Source organism: Meles meles, chromosome 15 (genome assembly GCF_922984935.1).
Source record: "Meles meles chromosome 15, mMelMel3.1 paternal haplotype, whole genome shotgun sequence".
Classification (NCBI taxonomy): Eukaryota; Metazoa; Chordata; class Mammalia; order Carnivora; family Mustelidae; genus Meles; species Meles meles.
Genome location: NC_060080.1, coordinates 29357694 through 29379563, shown reverse-complemented (window position 1 = coordinate 29379563; position 21870 = coordinate 29357694). Strand labels below are relative to the sequence as shown.

Below are 21870 nucleotides of genomic sequence, written 5' to 3'. Positions count from 1 at the left end.
TTATCAGACTTCCTCCTCTTCGGAGAAACACAGAGGATTCTGACAAACCGTTCTGCACAGCGCCAAGGTCAGCTGTTACCTAATGTCCTGCTGCTTCTGCATTTGTGATCAGGTGATCTTACGGTGATGTGTTCATGGATTTTAGGAAACAAAACATGTGGTAAAATCCCAGACCAACTCCTTCCCTTTTAAACGGAACTTGTTTAATGCCCAGAAATTGTGAGTATTCTTCATAAGTCTATAAATATGATACTGAAATGCCCTTCAATGACTTCCACACATTTTTTTAAAATGTTGCTGCGGTTATGTTTAGAATCATGCTCAGAATTTACTCTCAAAGCACAGAAGTGGAGACACGTGCTTTCTCATTACACTCTGGCAAGAATACTCCTCCTGCCCCACCCCCGGCCCTGCACATTTGAACACCAGAAACCACCCGGAAGAACAGACCTACACAGAGGGCTTTAGCTAGAACAAACTACTTATCTTCCCATGAGAGAACAACAAGAATCAAGCCTAACCTACTAACTAGTAAGTCTAACCTACTAACGATGAGGTCACTCATCGTTACTGGGCTCTTATCCTCACTGGGCTCTGCAAAATCGTCCATGCCCTGCACAATCCTCTCCCCTGCACAATCCTCTCCCCAACCAAGTCCTTCTACTGAGCCTTCTGGAACTAACAGTCATCACCACAGTTCCCTCTGGCATCCTTCTCCCCTCACCTCCACATTTTAACAGAAATACGGGTACCCCCTGGTTCCTTGGTCCCCCAAAGTCCTCTCGTGTAGGGGTGGCTTCCTTTCCCGCACTCCACAAACCTGAGGCTGGGGCGGTGTCCCCTCTGTTCTCACTGTCCTTTCAGGTCACTCTTCCCGCCCTCCTTTTAAAAAATGAAATCTTGTTCACATGAAGCACATGCGATAGGCTTGTGGGCGTGCTGCAGGGAGCTGTGTCTTCCTCATTTCCTGCTCCTGTCCTTCCTGGCACAGGTCACACACGACCACCAACACGACTCCTGCATGACCCTGGATCTCAGACCTTCCCGTCCTATCAGACACACCAGGAAACATCCTAACCCCAGTTAGATGCCCCTGTCCACCTACTCTGCGTCTGCACTCAAGCTGGAGCTGGAGGAAGCAATGACTGTGTCGGCTGGTCGCCCTTCCAACAGGTACGTGTGTGCCTCCAAGCTGCAGTGAGCTGTCCATGCTGGTGGGCGAGCGGAACCTGCGTTCCTGGTTAAGGCACTCGTCCCCTCTCTCGGAGGTCTAGTTCACATCCTCCTCCTCAGTATTTCACACCTCTTCTCCCACCTCAGTGACAACCTTGTTTTATTGTGTCTGAGAAAAAGAAACAATTTTGCCCTTCTCTCCAACACTTGGCTCCTACAATGAGTGCTATCTTGCTTTTTACTAGATCATTTTTGTCATCATTCAAACATGCATATCCTCGTATTTTTCAAGACCCTCTTGACCCTCTATGTCCCTAAAACAAACACCCCATCATCCAGTTCCACTTCAGCACAAACATCGCAAAAGCATCCCCACCTATCTTTGTGCATTTCTATCCCTGTCTCTCAGCAAAATGGTGTGTATGCGCCTCTGGCCTGCTGTCTCCCCGCTGGCCCCCAGTCCAGGCTCCAGTGGCACCATGTCTACGTACCTGAAACAGCTCTCCACGAAGCCTCCGGACCGCAGTATCTCCCCTGCTAATCCACTCCGCATCCCCCTAGAGTCGCCACCTGCCCATCGATCGAGGGCCTCGCCAGGCTCTGATTCTCTCTGCTCATAAACCTGCAATGGTTCCTAAGAGTTCTTAGGACCAGGCCTAAGCTCCCTCTGAGATGCGAAAACACTCTGTCCTCCAGTCCCAGGTTGCTCCGCATCTTTAGTTCCTCTGACCTATCAACATAAAAGTTTTTAGACCACCATCCCGTGTCTTACATAAGTCATGTAAGTCCTACTTCCAAGTTTCAATCTTTTGTCCATATTGTTCTCCTTCCTAGAACAAATCACCGCGCAAATTCCAAACTGTTCAGACTCCACCCCCTCCAGGACACCTTACCCTACAATTCCAGGTCACATTTTTCTGGCCTTAAATTCCTAGAAGCATTCTAAGTCTTCATTGCCATTAAGGACTCCCATTATATACAGTACTGTATCACCACTAATTCTTTCATATGCCAATACACACTCGACTACTGGCAGGGCTTTCTCCTTCCAAATTGTTTCTCAGGAGAAGGAAATCCCCTACTACTGACTTCTTCTAAGATCTTGAATATTGCTGGGTGCTTTATTTTGAAAAACCAAAGTACTCTTTGTAGAAGATACATTAACTTTAAATGAGCTCAACCAGTTCTACTTTTGGATTATATAGAGGTCACCTAACAGAATCTGTTTAAAAAATAACAAAAAAAAAAAAAGTAAAGAAATTTAATCAGCTACAGTAATTATTCCTGAGGAATTGCTCTCAAAATTGGAAGTGCTGGATCTTGTACACAATCTACTTAGAATCACTTTAAAAATCAATGCCGTTAATCTTCACATTGTAAAGATAATAAATATACACATAACTAATTTAAAAAATGCAACTGTCCCACTTTTATGTGAAAAGACACTGAATTTTGAACAAAACTTCTTGTGATAACTTAGATTCACAACCTGCTGCACGGCGACCATTCAGTTGGCGAAAAGAGCCTTCTGGGGAACAAGGGGTTAAGGGACCTGGAAGGGAGCCTGAACAAAGATGGTGGCAGCAACAGAGATATATTTGAAACGTTTTGGGGGGTTGGGGGGGAAACAGTTTTGTGAAATATAAGAGTGGCAAAAATCGTCTAAATTGCTGTATCATTTTATTACAGATCATAAGATTTTCAGTATTATGAGAACTAAATTATTTAAATAGATATTTGACCAGTCCATGTATATCCCTACAAGTTTATTTATGCTAAAATTGGCAAAATACCCTTCTCTTTTTTGACAAGGAATGGCGTAGGGACAGGGGTTAGCAAAGAGCCACAGATGATAAGAATAAACTAGGTTACATGTTGTCCAATGCCATGATGTAGTAGGAAAAATACTTTACGTGGTTCGTCCTGGGCTTATTACTGAGCAGTGGCATGGAGCTCAGCTTTCCAGTTTTCTAATTTAAGGGCCAGACTAAATGGTACCTAACTAAGACTCTCTGTAGTTCTAAAATTTTACTTTTACTGTTTCCTACTATAATCTCTTTTAATGCTTCAGCAGCATTGGTAAATACAAAGAGAAAAGCTATTTTAGAGGCTGCTATAAATTTCTCTTTATTACCATTTAACAGGAACTGGAAACTTAATACAATTCAAAAACTTCTGTGCTCCTATACTGCCCTTATGAGATCTTACAAATCCTCACTATTCCAAACTGATTACCAATCTCTCCACCCTAGAATGACATCATGCTAGAGATAACAGGTATACTTAAGAATGTCTGGCTCGGCTCTCTTTGTTCCACATGAGGAACATGGAGCTAGGACAGAGTTTCATGCTAGTCTGGGGCCTTATCCTTTGTTAATCCTGGTTTCGAGCCATGGTACCAAGCTCTGGGCATGGCACTCACAGTAAATGGAGCTAGGAATCATACTTCCATGTCTCCAATCTTTTGCCTAGGTTTTCTGCAGGAATGTACAAAAGTTATGGGCCATAGGAGCACGATTTTGTTATTTTAATGTAATGCCTGACTTCATTCCACAGGAGAACCACCAACAACCCATCCACACCTAAGTGGTTTTGCTCCATGGCAAAACCCACCTAAGCCTTCAGCCATCCCTGTGCAATCCTCCCATCTCTGCTAAAGAGACACACTTTTTTGCCGGGTGAGCTGAATTTCTCATTAGCACTCCCCTCGTGGAGTGCCCTACTACAGTAAATCAAGCGGAACGGAGCTGGTGACAACAGATGCCCATCGCGAGCACACTGCTTGTGAAGTCATCCCGTATGCAGAGGTGACCTAAGCAAGCTGGCGCAAACCACCCTGCTCGTGAGCCACGGCATTACCAAATGCACAGCCCGCAGGAACCGCAGACACACATGGCACACACATACACACACCATCCCATCAGTCATCAGGCAACTTGGCGCATCTTGTTTGGGACTGTAAAAGGTACCCGTCTCTGTAAGCGTGTCTCTGCCTCTTCGAGCTCCTATACGACACAGCGCGAAGCCTGACGACTGGGAATCAGTACTTACCTTCGATCCTCTTCAAAGCTGAAAGGCACATATCTTTCCTGGGAAACTCGAAGGGATTGTTGCAGGTGCGAATGGTGTCACATTCACATTTCCCGTTGATTATATTGCATCCAGAGACGAGGTTCTCGTTGCAGGGTTCAAAACCAAGCAGCTGGTCATCGTCCCAGTTCTCGTCTGTAAAACAATGAGCAACCACAGAATATTGCTTGCAGCTTCATTCAAAGGCCTGTCTGAAAGCAAAAATGTGCAAAGATGTCAAGATTTACACCTGACACTCACACCTCGATTTACGAAAGGTGGTTTTGGCTGCGATTTGACCAATGGATGAAATCCAACCTCCGAATACGTGAGAAAAAGGAAACAGAGCCATACATGCAGACATTAAATAACCACATATACAAACGTGTATGATCAAAACCCACCACTTCTCTTTTTTTTTTTTTTTTTTTAAAGATTTATTTATTTGACAGATAGAGATTACAAGTAGGCAGAGAGGCAGGCAGAGAGAGAGAGAGGAGGAAGCAGGCTCCCAGCCAAGCAGAGAGCCCGATGCGGGGCTCGATCCCAGGACCCTGGGATCATGACCTGAGCTGAAGGCAGAGGCTTTAACCCGCTGAGCCACCCAGGCGCCCCAAAACCCACCACTTCTCTTATGTGTTATTCTACAAAGATTTCTGGATTTTCCTGCTTTCATTAAAATTACAGGAGACATTTCTGTCAGCTTACAAAATGATTCAAAAACACCCACAGTTTTTTGTTGTTGTTTTTTTTTTTTTTTTCCAGCCCATCGGGTAGAGGCAAGCTTTGGGTTTAAAACAGCTGGCAATTTAATACATCAAGACAGCTAATCAGCATAAAACCTCAGATACCACCAAAGAAGGGAGAATGGATACAGGGGTAAAGGAGTCCTCCAATGCATTTCAGTTCAGATGCTAATGTCCACCCGCCCCAAACCAAAGCCAGAGAGGACAACAAAACTGAGGGCTACAGCTTAGGGAGAGGCTAAGGAAGTCCCACGCTGAAGCTGGGACCAAAATCACTATCCTGGTCATGGAATGATAGGAGTAGACTGTAAGAAACAAAGCAGATTTCAAACTATGCTCATGGGCTCCAGCTCAGACAAACGAAACACGGAACAAGCACGACAGGACCATCGGCAACTCAATCCTGAATGCTATTTCTCACAGCTGAAACACCTCTTGCAGGAAATCAGACTATTTCTCTATGAGTCTTTGGGGCACTGTATGCATTTCCCCCCTCTTAACATTATCTTTAATAGACACTTTGCCGCACCTTAACTAGGTACTACCTGTTAAATAGTAAACATGTTTCTGATAACCGTATCTGGAGAGAATTTTTTAAAGTACTTGAATTAAGATACCTTAAACCTGTTGCTCACACAAAGGCAGGTATAAAGCCACCCTGAGAATGTGTTTTCGTAGAACACAGTGTAAACAGATGGCTGTAATTTTTTTTACGCTAAAATTTTACTTCTGGTGACATCACTAACTTAATGCAAAAGACTGTTCTCCCTTCCTGAAATAAATAATTTTTTTGTCAAGGGGTCTTTAGAAAGATATCACTTACAATATAAAGAGCTTCATGGCAATTCTTTGAAAACCTCTTCTGTTCTGATTTCAGGCTCACTTACTTGATCAAAGTCTCAGCTCTTAGTAAAACGACTTTATAAGTTTAAACAAAAACACAATTAATCTGTTTTAAGATGTTTTCCTGTTTAGCCTATATTTGGTTTTTAGAAATAACATGTAAATACACAAAGGTACATTCCTACCTTCAAAACAACACTGAAATTACTAAATTATCCTGAAAGGAAAACCAGAAAAGAACATAATGAAAGAACTTGACGTGGGAAAGTGGTTAATAATTGAGGCTTCAGTTATAATACAGAATACATTGGACATATAAACGATTTCCCATCTCTACATTTATTTGTTGAACAAGCTATTAGTACTACTCTCCTAATCCAGTTCAGTGAAATTTGTCATGAAAGAATTTTTGTGACTTTATATTCAAATTTGTAACTCAAAGTTAGTTTACCCCTAGGAACTTAAAAACATAAGAAATCCAGTAACATTTGAACCACTGGAAAACTAGTCTCTTCTATTTCTCATTTCCCCATCATATTCAGAGAAGAAATCTTTATTACTATTGGTTAATCCATCACCAAATCGAGCGGATACTAATTTTTTTCCCCACAGCAAATCTCCTTTCTTTCCACTAGAACTAGAACTCCCCGAAGACCTCATTCTCCTGAAGGACTGCAACATCCCCCTCCCTAGTCTCCCTACCGCTTTCCTCTTGTCTCTCTACTAACTCCTTTCCCTATGCTATCATCAGAATCATTGTCCTCAAAAAATAAACCTGCTCAGTGTTCTTTCTTGCCAACAAGAAAAAGCCGACTTCTTAGAGTGGAATAAAAGGTTCTTCACGATACGGCTCGCACTTCTACAGACTCAGCTTTCACCAATCCCTCACACATCCTAATGCTCTAGGCACCCTGAGATTCTCACTACAAACCCTGAGTAACTGCTTCCCCACCCATCTGCCTACAACAGATGGTAGGTATAGGTATAGGTAACTCCTATTCATCCATCGAGACCCAGTTCAAATGTTACCTCTTTGGGGAAGTTTTCTCCACTATGAGCAGCTCCATTCTCCATGCTTCCTTAGGCAGGTGCACAGACCTCCAGTCTCCTATGGTACTGGCTTTACGTCAGTCCAATTTCCCCACTAGGTAGAGTCCCTGTGCATAGGAGCCAGGTCTTATCTAACTTCGAACCCCTGTAACCCTAGAACTTAGTTCAGTGTTCATTACCTACACGTACAGTACTGTAACGTGTGTGTGTGTGTAAAAAATAGGACTATATATCTAGCCACGTATTTCGTCAGTGATATGGTCAATGCTGCTGTCCATGTGTTTTTAGGAAGACCATTTTCTTTGACTGTGAAATCCAAATTAAAAGGCAATTGCTGTTGATGCTCTTCCCAACTTCTTACCGATTCCTGCTTTGTTCCCGGTAGGAGTCCGTGGGCAGCAGTGACAGGCTGATGGGAAGATGCACAGCTAAGCCCGACTGTCCTCTCAAAAAATACATGGCCACTATGTCCAGTTAGGAAGCAGTGGACTCTGAACCCCAAAATGTCTTATATACCTTTATTTTTCTTTTTTGAGAGCAGATATTTTTAATTCTATGCCCCCACCCAAAGCAATACTTTTTCTTCTTGGCAAATAGTTCCCTTAGCAACCACTGCGCTACAGGATCAAGTACAACACACTTCTGAGACAAATGCTTTTATGTTTTTCTATTACAGAACATCATACTTTAAAATAATTTAACAGCCAACCAACAGGAACTCAAAGCAAAAATTCAGTGAGGTTTGAGTATAGAAATCAAATCTGAGCCCAACAGTTCTGCAGAGAGTGGCTGGCAAATTTGATGTTTTTAAATCTCTCTTAAGTAAATCCATATATATAATGCAAAGACGAAGGCTCTGATTCTCTGAATCCTGATTTCTCCTTGGACTGGTCAGGAGGTAAAAACAAGGAGTTACAAACAGGAGTACTGCCCTTTAAATATTTATTCCAAGTAGTCTTTTTTCCCCGGTACTCTCCAGACAAGATATAGTCTCCAGCCAGAAAAGACAACTGAGATACCTCTGCGACTATACTTTTAAGTTTGTAACTTCTGCAAGACACGAAACCAGGACGTTGAGCTATTTTCTCTCAATATAAGATGAGAGAAATCTAATAATTTCAAGTATGAATTAAAATTCATGTATGTTCGACTATGTCCAAATACCTTAAGTCCCTCAGTGAGGAGACGGTCATACAGAACTGCTGACCGGACAGCTCCACTCGGAGGCTTGGAAGACATCCGAGACGTGATGCTCTCCTCTGAGATCGCCACAGCACTTCACGATGAAACACAGTCACCACACACACACTTCCCATTTCGTCCCCAAGAACGGCAGTACGAGATGCGAAAACAAGGGTAATGAGGGGCAGGAGACAAACGCGATGATTGGCGGTTGGTGCCACCGCCTCCCTTCACGCTGAGACACCAGCAGGGCGAACACCACTGCCTTTGAAGCCCCAGTGCAAAGGATGACACACAGAATAAAAGATACACTTTAGGGGCGCCTGGGTGGCTCAGTGGGTTAAGCCACTGCCTTCAGCTCAGGTCATGATCTCAGGGTCCTGGGATCGAGTCCCGCATCGGGCTCTCTGCTCAGCAGGGAGCCTGCTTCCCCCCCTTCTCTCTCTGCCTGCCTCTCTGCCTACTTGTGATCTCTGTCAAATAAATAAATAAAATCTTAAAAAAAAAAAAAGGAAACACTTTAATACTACCATGAAGACAGTCTGGACCTCATAGACTAGCTGAAAAGGTCTTGGGATCCGCCCCCAAGGGGTTGCTGTTGTAAAGAGCACGTCTTGCTGATACACCTGGGCTGAGGCAACACGGTCTGAGAAGTAACAAAGGTCATGGGGTACCTCTTCTCCTAATGCTTACCCTAAACCACAGACACGTGTCCTCATGGGGATTTAGCTGCTACGTAATCAGAGGGAAAAAGGAAAATGAAGTCAATAAAATGCAAACGTTGTGTTGATTCTTATATGATCTTTCTCAGCACATTAATGCTATGAAAAGATCAAGAGCAAGTGTTCTCACAATGAAAGGAAAAGTCCGAGCATTAATGAACATTTTAAGCAAAAGCTGAAAGTCTTCTTTAAATTCCCTCCTCTGGTGCAAGAAATGATGGCTCCAGGGAATGAACTTTCCATGACATTAAACTACCCAGGGAGGCTGCAAATGCAAACGAAAAAACTAGAGAGATTTCCCCCTGTATTTAAACATCATGATGAAGAAACTACCCTTAGATTTTGGGTTCAATTCTGATGAACCTGGTCTCCATTAAAGGTGAGTGTCTTCAAGCGTGACTCTGCCCTGAAGGAAGCAGTAGGGGCGGAGGGTAAGGCTGTGAAGGGTGCGTTGTCCAGGCTCCAGCGCAAAAGCGAGGGGTGGCTTACCTGTGTCAGTGTTTTCATTTGGATTCTTATTGTCTGTATCTACCCTCTCTGTATATAGTTCCGTAGGTTTTGAGTGTCCTACCCCTAACCCTATCTTTCCCCATACCTCTCTGTTTTTACTGTAGTAAATGATTGCGCAGAAGGCTGGTTTTGTTTTAAGAGCACACACGTGGTGCCAAAGCAAAAACACCTGTTCTTCCAACAGCCACATTCAGTCTCATCCTGCACAAGGCATCTTCCAGTTTTCTCAGTGATGCCTGAAATTCCTTCCTTCCGCATGTTACACTGATGATTTTATTTGCAAGGGCTAGTTAGGAGCTTCAGTCCCGAGGGTAGGAAAGAGAGCACTGGGGAGGAGGATATGGGGGCAGGGGGATCTCAGAAGATGTGTGGAGTATCCGACTCCAGATCTGGGAAGCAGCTCCAGGAACCAGCAGTGACAGCTCTGGCCTGACTGATCCTGGCTTCCACCTCTCTGCCCTTCAACATATCTTTCCATCTGCGTGCTGGTGTCTGAAATTCCACTAATATGGAATAAAACGTTTCAGGTGTGACTGCACTTACTGGACACGTTACTGTGTGTTCATCTAAAATCTCTTGACTTCCTAGAGGCACAGGGATCTGTATACTCAAAGTCTTACCTTTTCTACCCTGTATCAGCTTAGGTTAATGGAGTTTACTCCAAACCAAGATAGAGCTGCTCCCCATTATGGGACGATCCACTTACCAGAAATATGCTACAGCAGATATTAAAAGGCAAGAAACAAATTCACAGTACACACTCAGAAGCTCACAGTAATGGAATTCTGTTGGCAGAGGAGAAGCTTCTGGGAATATATATCAAATTAATTCTCCAGCTGTTCACATATCCCTGTGGCTACAGTAAGATGCAAACTGCTAATACTGGCATCTCTTTCCATGCCAGCCCAGAAACTCCAGTGTAATGTAAAATTGCTGCTCTTAACTCCCCCAGCTCCTGGCTGGCTGTTATCAAGCATTCATTCTGCTCAAGGAGGAATCCAATGCTGTGAGCTTTCATTCTCTCTGCTTCAAGCTTAAGGCGGATGTTCCAAAAGCCAGTGCTTCCCTCTCCCTCTCTTCCTGGTGCTGTAATCAGTGCAAAGCAGGAAGGGCAAAATTATGGTTATCAGTAGAAATGATTCATGTTAAAAAAATCTGTTTTACAGGCATTTCCACAAAGTGAAACTATGTTAAGCATATGTAACTGTATACCAGAGTGGACAGGCCCTGGCTCTAAAACAATGGGAATGCTAAAATATGCTCACAAATATTTTTTTGAAGAGTGACTTCTTAAACTGATGCAAATCTCTAAATTTAGAGCAAACAACCATGACCACTGATTCGTATTATGTCCAAATGGGGAATTCTCTGAAAAACAAACAGGACTGATCCAATTTACTAAATCAATTTATGGTAAATGTATGTTCCACTGCTATAATTTTGGTCAGACACCTTAGCAATACATCTAACAGAAGAGGTCCAGAGATGAACTACAGAATGCAAATTCACCCAGCCATCCAACCAACCATCCTTCCTTCCTATCATCTGGTCCTCAGATTGTGGTATCTATTATACATCAAGAACTGAGCAAGGTGCTAGGAAGCAGGAGTTTGCAGTACAATTTTTCTGCCATTCTAATCAAAATCACAAGTGTTAGGAATAAAATAATGATTTCCTTTTTGACAGCAGGAAGCTACTAAGAGCAGACAGGAGCTAAAGACAAGGCAAGAAGTGTCTTTAGAAGCAAGGAATTCATGGAATAAGAAGAGGAGAGCAGAGCCTGGGACTACAGAACACAGTTCCCCTATGTCGCAATTCTGCCTAAATTAGGAACTATCTGTCTTAAATTGCATATAGAAAAACAGACAGCCCAGACATCTGTTCTCCTCATGGACAGTGCCTGACCCAGGAGACCAGAGACTAGTGCCTGACCCTAGTTCTGTCATTAGTTTGCAGAGTAACCTTGAACAAGGCATTTAGCCCTCAAGGCTTCTATTTTTTTATTAACAAGGATGTTGAGTGGACAATTCATGAGGTCCCTTTAGACTTCATGCTCATGTTTCCTTGATTCTGCCATCCCGGATGAAACTGTCCAATGTTAACAATTTATTGGGAACAGTGTCAGAGAATCACACACTTGTAGTGGTCACGGTTTAAATTTTAAATAGTTTCTCATTTATCAGACCCCTCTGAGGTTTGGAGAACTGTCACACGGCACATGAAGGCAAGCCAAGGGTGCTTTTACTATAACAAAGATCACCTTGCAGGACCTAACACCTCGGTCCTAGAGGATTTACTAGGTGAGTTCTCAATACATTAAAACAGGATTGGCCATGAATTTATTTAGAACTAATGAAGTTTTGTGTCATTATACAATTGTCTCTACTTCTAAGTAGATTTAGAAATTTCTATGACAAAAAGTTTTTTCTGTTTTGTTTTATTTTTAATGGGAGGAGATTACAGGTAAAGTAACCAAATAGTTAAAAAAGAAGAACAATAGAAATACGCCATCAACTGGGAAACAGGGAAGGCAGCATTTAAAGGGAAATTTCACAGGAAATGAGGTTTAAAAAAAAAAAAAAGAGCAGAGCATTCAGTTGAAGAAATGAGAAAAAGAGCAACAGAGCAAGTCCAAAGAAACAAGAAAGGTGGAAATCATAAATGTAGGAGGGAAATCAACGTAATAGAGATAAAAGTAACAGAGGTGATTAAGAAAATTAAAAAGTGGTCTTCGGAAAGGTTATTCAGGCATCTCATAAATGGCTTATGATTAACACTCCTGTATAGCAGGTCAACTCATCCAGGTACTGTAATGTATAAATATATATATAAATATATACATTTAATATTAAATGTATATATTAATTAATATATAATACATAAATATATGTATATTAAATATGCATATTAAGATTTTTTATTTATTCATTTGGGAGTGAGTAAGAGAGAGCAAGAGCAGGGAAAGGGCAGAATGAGAAGCAGGCTCCCCACTGAGCAGGGACTCAATACCGGGACCCTGGGATCACGCCCTGAGCCGAAGGCAGACGCTTAACCAGAGCTACCCAGGTGCCCCATAAATATATTTTTAAAATCAGTTTCTCTTTGGTGGTTTTACCAGGAAGTTACTCAAAGTTGGACATTAAATGGTTATATTTTGGAAATTTTTTAAGATAATGAAGGTATTTGATTGCTCATGGCACTGTTTCCTGAGCTGTAATTATTTTGGACCCTTATATTTCCTCTGCTTTGAACCTAGATCTCAGTATTCTTTTAAGGAAACTCTCATGCCTTCTCACCTGGCCCATGTTTGGGCAGTGCAGGGCCGGCCTTCCATTCAGGCACAGGTCATTATTGAGCAACACAGTCTTCTCTGAGCTTGAATGACTATGAAAACATGTAACTCCCCATTTCACCAAGCTTCCAAGAACACTGGTTTTCAGCTATCAAATATACTGCTGCTTAAGTTAATACATCTTGGTCGAGGGAAAAAATACCTTGAAGAAGTGCCTAATTGTGTTGTGTCACATTTCCTTTCTTCCCCTAGATACTCTGCAAGCCAGCAGTGGATTAAGCCTGGTGATTGGCCATCTCTAGGTTCACAGGGATCTGTTCTCCTACACAGGTACGTTAGTATAAAACACACAGTGGGGATGTTGTAAGAATAGCCCGGATGAACTTCCTGAGGAGACGGAGTTGGGAAGCAAGGTCTCCAAAATAAAGTTCAACATCTGCCCAGCCAACTTGAGGGCGCAGAAGACCACGCCTGCTTAGATTTGACCCGAACCCACTTCTTCAGCCTCCCCCTTCTATTCCTCCCCACTTGCTCAACGGCTTAATGCCTACGTGCTCCCAAGCTCCCTAAACGACCCAGGCGGTTTCCTGACTCCCCAGCTGCGCACAGACTGTTCTCTCCGCCTAGAAAGCTGCTTCTCCTTACTTGCTTTGAAAGTTTCTATTCAGTTATTAATGTTTTCTCCAGGTATCACCCGCTCCATAGGGACGGAATTAAGCATTTCCCCACCACAGGACGTCTACTGTATAGCTATTAAAATTATTTCGCTATGGCAGTATCGTAAAATTGCTCATCTAATCTCCCCTACCAGAAAGTGGGTTCTCTGAAGCTAAAGTCTAGTGTTCTCTTCTTCTCTTTTTATCATTGTGACTTTAGGTCTTGGCAAATAGGATTTAACAAAATAACTATCTGTGAAGGAAGTGAACAGGAATGGGTTAGAGAACCAGAGTTCTCTAACTGAAAGTGCTGAACTTTTCTAGGAAAGTCGGTTTGGTGATAGGGGAAGAAACATCTTTGGATGAGTCTTCCCACTTGTAAAATATTAATACTACCTCAAATTTTCTTTTAACCTCAACATTATATTAACCAAAACTTCCACATATCAATAAATATTTATGACATGTTGAGTGAATGAATATACCTCAACTATGTTAGGTAAATAAATAATAATAAACTATTATCTCTCTACTACTTCCGTCTATCACAACCATAATAAGATAATGTGACACAAATTAATGCTTCTTGCCAGAAAGGTACTTGTGGCTATGAATAATGCACAGTCTCGTTTTATAAATATTAATGTATGCTCTAACCTAAAATCTGTTAGTCAAATGACCGAGAGCAAAACAGAAGACTAGATATGGGAATGCCTTTTTTCTTGATTGCACTCATCCAAAAGTGTGAACCACTAGAATGAGAAGAAGAAATGTGACCAGAATCTCAAACAAGAACAAAACGAACACGGCGTTCTGAAAATAAGCTCTTTGGCGGAAATATATTTTCCATTATACTAGCTGAACAGTTAGCACAGGTAACGAAGCACGTTTCACACATCTCCCCCCGAGATAAATCTTCTGATAACAACTAACCTTTATTGAGCCACATTTTTATGTGCCGGGGACCAGACTAGATGCTTCATTCTCAGACGAACACATTTAGCCGAGGACGGAAGTTCAGGAACACAGGCCTGAATTCTGCATACACGACCATCAAGCGGAGAAGAGGAGGAAATAAAGGAACAAGGAAGTGAGGTGGTCAAAGGGCTGGGCAAGATGTCAAGTTCCATTGAGTTCAGAGGACCCGAGCATCAGGGAAAAGGAAGGAGGGAACGCTCCTATGTTTCCCGTGTCACTCTGGTGAAGCCCATCTCCAGTGCATATGGCCCCGAGACCAACGGCTGGTGTCGTATCCCAAGGGACAGGCAGAGGCCTCAGGATGACACCTTCTAGGTCAACAAAGTGGAGTTGCCAGAGGACCCTTGGAAACATCAGAACAGAAAACCCAACGACATAAACATGATCTCCACTACACCATCATCCCAGATACAAGGGTTTCTTTACAGCAAAGATGCCCTCACATAGAACAATCCTAATGAGATTCAAATGGTGATTATTTTAAAAGGTGTAGAATCCTTTCAGGATAATAATTTTGTGAAATCCGTTAGCAGTCACTTTGTAAGGACTGTTTTTATAAATCAACCTGAGCACTGCTGTGAACTTTACCTTAATAATTTATCTGAATTTTTGAAACTAAACCAGGTAGAAGATCAGAAGCAAACAAATGATCAAGATTAATTCCAATGACTTTATTTCTCATCCTCACCCCTAACTCTAGTACTGTTCTTCAAGGAAATATCATCCCTATATATTGCACCTAAAAGTGCAAAACTTTAACTCTCATAAATCAAATTTATCTCTATATTTGATCTTACTTTTTATTCCTACACATGCCAAGAATCTCCTGCTACCTGGTCCTGGCAACAAAGCACAACCTGCCAGCAATATTCAGTGAACACTGTTTTGCATGCTTGGTTTACAACTTCCTACTGTTACCTGGTTTCATCAGAAGTGAAAGTTTGATGTATGTCTAGATCTTTTTTTCTTAGAACACCATTAGAATCCACATTGCTACAATATGTGTATGTGGGAAGTAGAGCTATAAATCAGAAATGAAAATCAGAGAGACAACTGTGGCCTAGAAGAAACCTCACACAACACAGGGCCTGTCTGATACACTGATTTCTGAAGGCACCAAGTCCTTGAAATTCACCCTAGAACTCTCTGCCTAAAAGCAAATGTAGATGAGAGGACAATGAAAAAGCAGGACTCTTGCCTTAGGTTGGTCGGGAAATTAACATTAGTATCTTGGGAGTTATGATGATTTACAGGGCCATGATTTAATCCCCAAGATTCATGTGAAATAGACCACGTGACGTGAATATAACAAGAACACAGAAGATGAAGAAACTTTAAGAATGTGTTTGGGGGCGCCTGGGTGGCTCAGCAGGTTAAAGCCTCTGCCTTCGGCTCAGGTCATGATCCCAGGGTTCTGGGATCGAGCCCCACATCAGGCTCTCTGCTTAGCGGGGAGCCTGCTTCCTCCTCTCTCTCTGCCTGCCTCTCTGCCTACTTGTGATCTCTGTCTGTCAAATAAATAAATAAAATCTAAAAAAAAAAAAAAAAAGAATGTGTTTGAAGACATATTTACATATTTCTCATAAAACTGGAGTTTTCTTGGTGTAGTAATTGGACCCCTACGCCTAACAGGCACCAAGCTCTGAGTCACTGGGTACTTGGGTTTGGGAATCTCAGTGATGACAATAGTAATGACTACCAACACTATCCAAAAAAAAATTTTTTTTTTTTTAAGATTTCATTATTTATTTAAGAGAGAATGAGCCGGGGGAGGGGCAGGACCCGGGAGCCGCGCGGGACTCCATGCCAGGACCCCAGGATCATGACCTGAGCTGAGGGCAGATGCTTAACCGACTGAGCCACTCAGGCACCCAACACTATCCAAAAATCTTTACTGGCTCCCATCGGGCCCGCCACAGTCTCACGTCTGACCCCTCCCACTGATAAACCAGGCCTGTGCCCGGCCCCAGCTAACTTCCCACTGCACTGGCAGAACCTCCTATCTTACCAGTCCAAGGAAGCCTTGCGTCCTGGGCACTCATGTCACCAAATCTGGAACGCCCATCTCCTGGTTTGTGCCCCCCCCACACCCCAACACTCCCCCAGGTCTCTGATCACACCCCATATATCGGTGAGACTTTCCATGGCCACTCCATTTAAAACTGCAAACCAAACGTGTCCCATGGTCCCTGCTCTCCTTCTCTGCCTTATATTTCTGCACAGCACCTATCTTCTTCTGGCATGGTATAAGTTTTATGACTAATTTTGCTCACGTTTTCTCCCTATGTCAGAAAGCTCCAGGCTGGTAAGGATGTGTCTGTCTTGCTCATGTCTGAACAGGGCTTACACACAGTAGGTCCTCCACAAATACTTACTGAATCCGTCAGTTCTATCAGTAGACTGTGTACATCCACTTTGGTGGGCCCTGGCTGATTCAGTTTCCTCTGGGAAGGCAAGGTACCATCTTTCTTCCCCCATTCACCTGGAAATCTGCTATTATCTTACTGAGCCCAACTGGTATCTTCTCAGAGTTTACTTGATTTTCTCCCACCTACAACCCTTCACTTATCCCCGGGCACTGCAGCTGCTTGCCGACAGCTAGATTCTGAGCTTCCCGGGGGACAGACACTGCGCCTTCCTGATTTCCAGTCACTCCCTGCTGAGATGAGTGGACGGCACACAGCAGGCCCCACGCCCCACTTGCTGAATGGAGAAATGAATGATAACCTGGAGAAGGTGGCTGGCATGAGGGGACCTTCTGTACTAACAATCTTGTGTGAAAGAAGAGAGCAGGAGCTTGAAAGACGCTGGGTGGGTATCTAAGATTCCGGTTTGCTTATGTTTGTCAATACTTACGCATTTATCTGTAACATTATATTCATATGTAATGACCTTCCAGAATGTGTGAGGTACAAAAAAAAAAAAGAAAGAAAGAAAGAAACTGTACAATAATTCATGCCTACCAGGGACTTAGGAAGCAGGTAAAACATCTTTTCAAACATTGCAGTGTCAAAGTTATAGAAAAAAGTTGATCTATTTCTACATTTTAAAGTAAAACACATGCATGCATAAACACACACAGAGAGAAGTATCTGTTTCCAAAAGGAAACATAAATAAAACCCATGTGAATCACCCAGTCCTTTTTCTACACGCGTACAGCAACATGCATTCCCGTACTCAGCAAGGCAGGTGGGTTGTAATTCTGCAATGTTATTCTATTTAGCCTTTACAGTGTTAAGTCATGAAAAACTGCTCGAATGAGCCATCTGTGGAAATATATCTACCTTAACTCCTACTTGAAAGGTTAAAAATTACTGTCTATTAACTTTAGTATATGTTTCAAAAGCTAATGTTTTCAGGATATAAAAGGAAATATCAAATTCCCAAAGGATGCTGTGATGCAATCCATACCCGATTTAACTAACAATAAGAATCACCAATTTTCAAAGGATTAGAATATACAGAGATAAGTAGCTTCAAACTTACACTTAGGCATTGAACGTACCCTTTAATAATTCAGTTGTTTTAAACACCCAAATTTATGGAAGAGCTATTGGTTCTCAGGGCAGACTACAAGACGCACACCTCAAGGAGTGAACTGCTGACCTGCCCAGCTGCCCGCAGCATCCCATGGACCTCACCTGGCAGCTTTCGGTATTATTTGGGTAGAGGAAGGGGTGTCGCATACTGTGGTTTCCAGGTCCAACCAATGAGTCGAATAACCACATTTCTTTCTTAGCACCAGGGCCACCCTTCCTAGGACTCTATACCATGTCATGTGAGAAAAGAGAAGAGGAGATTAGCAGCCTGCCTTCAGACAGGATGTGGCAGGACCATGGAACACTAATCAACGTTCAAGACAACCCTACGCACAGGAAGAGCCAACAGACTCAGCATGGGGAGATTCCGGAAGCAAAGGAAACCCAACCCCTCCAGTCCGGCTGCAGTTGCAATTTCTCTCCTCCTAAAAAGGTGTTTTAGAGGCACCTGAGTGGCTCAGTCATTAAGCGTCTGCCTTCCGCTCAGGTTGAGAGGTCCTGGGATCAAGCCCAACTAGGGCTCCCTGCTCAGTGGGAAGCCCGCTTCTCCCTCTCCCACTCCCCCTGCTTGTGCTCCCTCTCTTGATGTCTCTCTCTCCCTGTGTCAAATAAATAAAAGTGTTTCAAAAACACTCTGCCACCTGGAGTTCCTGCTCCCTTCCCACAAGCACAGAATTTTAAATACCCTCGACAACAAGCTGGCCTGCCGTGGCGGTGAGCCCCACAGACGGTGCGGCGACGCTGTGACGGCCCACAGCTCTATCCGGGCTCCACGAGGCAGTCCCAATCCACCACTCCGCACCCGCCATCTCAGCTTTAACTGGGAAGGAGCTGAGGAAGAAGCAAGGCTCCCTTATTCTGGAAAGGGGCAAAGAGCTGGTGGAGACGTCCCCTGAGGCTGACCCTCAGGGTTTTTTAAAATCTCTTCAAGGGCGGTAACTAGCTGGTAACAGTTTGAGGGTGCTCAAGGGCGGGGTGAGTCACTGACAGGACAGAAAGGGACAGCTAAGTGACAAGAGGGCAGGCACCAGAAAGTGCAGCCGCCCTCTCTTCTAGCCCTGCCTTGCCAAGGGTAAGCATGTTAAAAAGTCCGGAGTCTCTAAAGTAGAGTGGAAGTTTAAGGGAGTCTTTTCCATCTCCCAACATTTGGTTTCTGAAGTAAGAAAGGCATCCAGTCTGTACAGTGACTGGACATTTCCTTCTTTCCATCTACGAGCTTCTCTTTCATCGCCTCTTGTTACAATGGTTTCCTCTGCATTCTGGTCTACGCCTCCCATCTTCCCCTCAAATCCTTTCCTCTTCACCCCAATTCCCCCAGAAGCTCACCTCCGGGGGCCCAACACTGCCAGAGGCCCCCACCCTTGGGCCTGGCCTGAGGAAGGCTGCCTGTTCAGTCGGCCAGTTCAATGCCCCCACAGGCCTGGTCTCGCCTGTTGTGAGAGTCGACTGGGCCTACTTGGGGAGGTTACACTTCCCTGTACTTCCTCTCTCCGTCCCACCCCAAGTCCACAAGGCACTCTTCTCCCCACCGGCCCTCCCCTGAGTCCTTCCTGTTTCCCAGGCCAGGTCCGTCCAGGACACACAATGCCAGGGGTCAGAGTGCTACATTCCAGTGGCTTCACATGCAAGGAGGGTTCTGGATTCCTTCATGGGGGGTGGAGGTGGGGCAAGAAGGCAGGCAGGGAGGGAGAAGTTCAGGAGAGGAGGATTCGGCCTGCTGCGCCCACGACTCAGGGACCAAGGTCATGGGGCAGTGAGGCCAACAAGGGCCCCAAGCGGTCCCCCCAGAACAGGTAAGAAGCAGCCACTCAATCTCCTCAGGTCCGAAAAAAGAGGCTTCGCTTGCAGGCACTCTGGAAACTAAAAAGCTCAAGAGAACACAATAGACTTTTACGGGCCAAGAGGGCTGGCCCAGGGCTGCTTTTCCAAGGACCGTTCTAACTCCATAATTCTGATTCCTGGTGTAGCAGCAGTTCTCTGACCTCAGTCATTCTCAAGGCCTGAGGTCATTCTGACTAGCAAACAGGATGCCACTTCCACTCAGAAGGCAACCAAGCTTCTTTTACCTCCCAGAGCCAAACTGTCCTCTTGCAAAATCAGATTCCTGTGCCTCTGACTCAGTGTCTGCCAGACTCTCTTGGTGCCTTTGTTGTGATCTCTGTCTTTTGGGTTTTAACTTTGTAGAGGGCTGGGCTCAAACCCTCAGGCTCTGGCCTCTCAAGGGCCTCCCAACTTGTCCTGCTTGCAGGGCCCTAAGGCTCACGAAATCAGGCTCCAGGACAAGGTCACCCTCTGGAGCTGAGGACTGAAGCATGATGGGACTTAACACCTGGACCCATGGAGGGGCAGCTGGGAGCACTGTAACACAGTGTCCACCATGGAACTCCTCAAACCCAGAAGTTCAAGTCCACTGGAACCCCAAAAGGGGAGGCTGGGGAGGACTGAGGAGCTGTCCCTGTGTAGGCAGGTAAACAGGCCAATGTCAGCCTGGGTGCAGGACCGCCTACTCCCTCCCAAAACAGTCAAGGTGACTGTCCTCTCCTGGAGGATGGGCAGTGAGGGCCCATGGCTGGACTGGCATCCCACCATACTGGGGACAGGGGTCAGTTTGCTCATCAACCACCTGACAACTGATGGGAATAGAATTTGAGAGGGAAGGAAGAGAGAAACAGTGCCAGGGAGACTAGGGAGAGGGAATAAATGAAGAGGAACCCACTTAGAGCTGCCACTCATGAGTTAGACAAAGTCTTAAGAAGCATCTGTCAGCCGGGTTCTACCTCCGGAAGACACGCCACAGAGAAAACAACACCCTCGAGTGGTCAAATCTGCCAACTGTACTTCAACTAAACATCTATCTTTTCCCTTTCTTTAAAACCAACAACTGTTTCTAGTAAGTCCCTATGAGTAAAGGCTGACAACAGCGGAAGAGTAATTCTGTATAAAAGACAAAAACGATCCTACAAAAAGGTATCCTGACGCAGAGTCATCTCATTCTAAGTAATCCCTTTTACCGAAAACAAACAAACAAAACAGAATCCCAGATCATTTACCACCTTCTTCCTGTCAGACCAGGACTCAACACCAAATACTACTTTATTTACTAAGACCCAGACAGTATCGAGAGAACATGCCTTCCATGTGGTGAATCATCTGGAACTAACTGCACTCTGGACTTCCCCACCCTGCCCCAAGTCCACACCACCCTTCATAAGAAAGCAGTCCAGTGTCCTGTTCAGGAAAACGTGCATGTTCCCACCACGTGTTGTCCCCACTACTGTCGACGGATGGCTCCTCTGTGGTGGCTGATTCCTGCACACGAGCACGGTGTGCGCCCAGAGCAGACGCCATTGGGTGGCCCATAAAGACTGCCTTGTGACAGCTCTTCTGTGAGGAAGGTCAGCTTTTCAATGGGCCACTTCAATCTGAGTGAGAGAGATGCGAGAAAGAAGAAAGGCAGTTCTACACTCTTCTTTTTATAAAAAGATGAATCTTGCAAACCACCTGTGCCTGTGCAATAATCTCACCATGTAAGAAACACACAGCACTCACTGACACTGAAATAAAATTTATTTTTTTTTCAGTTGGGTAACAAGGGAGAACCTTAATGGTTGAAAGAAAAAAATTCTGGAATATACCAAGACCTAAAAAATAAAAAAGAAAAGAAACATTATTAAAATGACACTAGACAACAAAAATGTCATTTAAAAGGGCAGGGCAAACGGTTTTCTTTGAGTATGTATGTGTGTTAAAGTTCTTCCAATTTCTCCATAAAGAAGAAGGAGTCTAACTGTTGTTGCAATCGAGTCACATAAATCATTTCTTGAGTCAATAAAAACTTTTAGAATGAAAAGAAGCGCTTACAAACCACTGACGGAGGACTTCAGGTTCATGTTCTTGTCACCTTTGCAGACATGATCACTCTTTTAAAACCATCTTTTCCTAACCCTAATTGCCAGGGCCTGGGTCAAATACTCCCACCCTTGAGATCATAGTCCCTACCAAGAGAACACAAGGATGTATCTTCTTCAGTCCTTGCCACATGAAACAGTATCAGCAGAAACTTTTAAACTTTTTAACGTGGAAACAATGGCTTACCTCTTCCTGTTAGA

General features: G+C 43.9%; 1 protein-coding gene across 4 annotated transcripts in view; it reads right to left on the bottom strand.

Annotated features, from left to right (window-relative positions):
- CRIM1 (cysteine rich transmembrane BMP regulator 1) overlaps positions 1-21870 on the bottom strand; it is a 192630-nt gene that overhangs the window by 147230 nt on the left and 23530 nt on the right. For all 4 annotated transcript variants that reach the window (XM_045979815.1, XM_045979814.1, XM_045979816.1 and 1 more), the window contains exon 2: positions 4225-4398. In XM_045979815.1, the coding sequence (XP_045835771.1) occupies positions 4225-4398 (174 nt within the window). The remainder of the gene's footprint in view (positions 1-4224; positions 4399-21870) is intronic.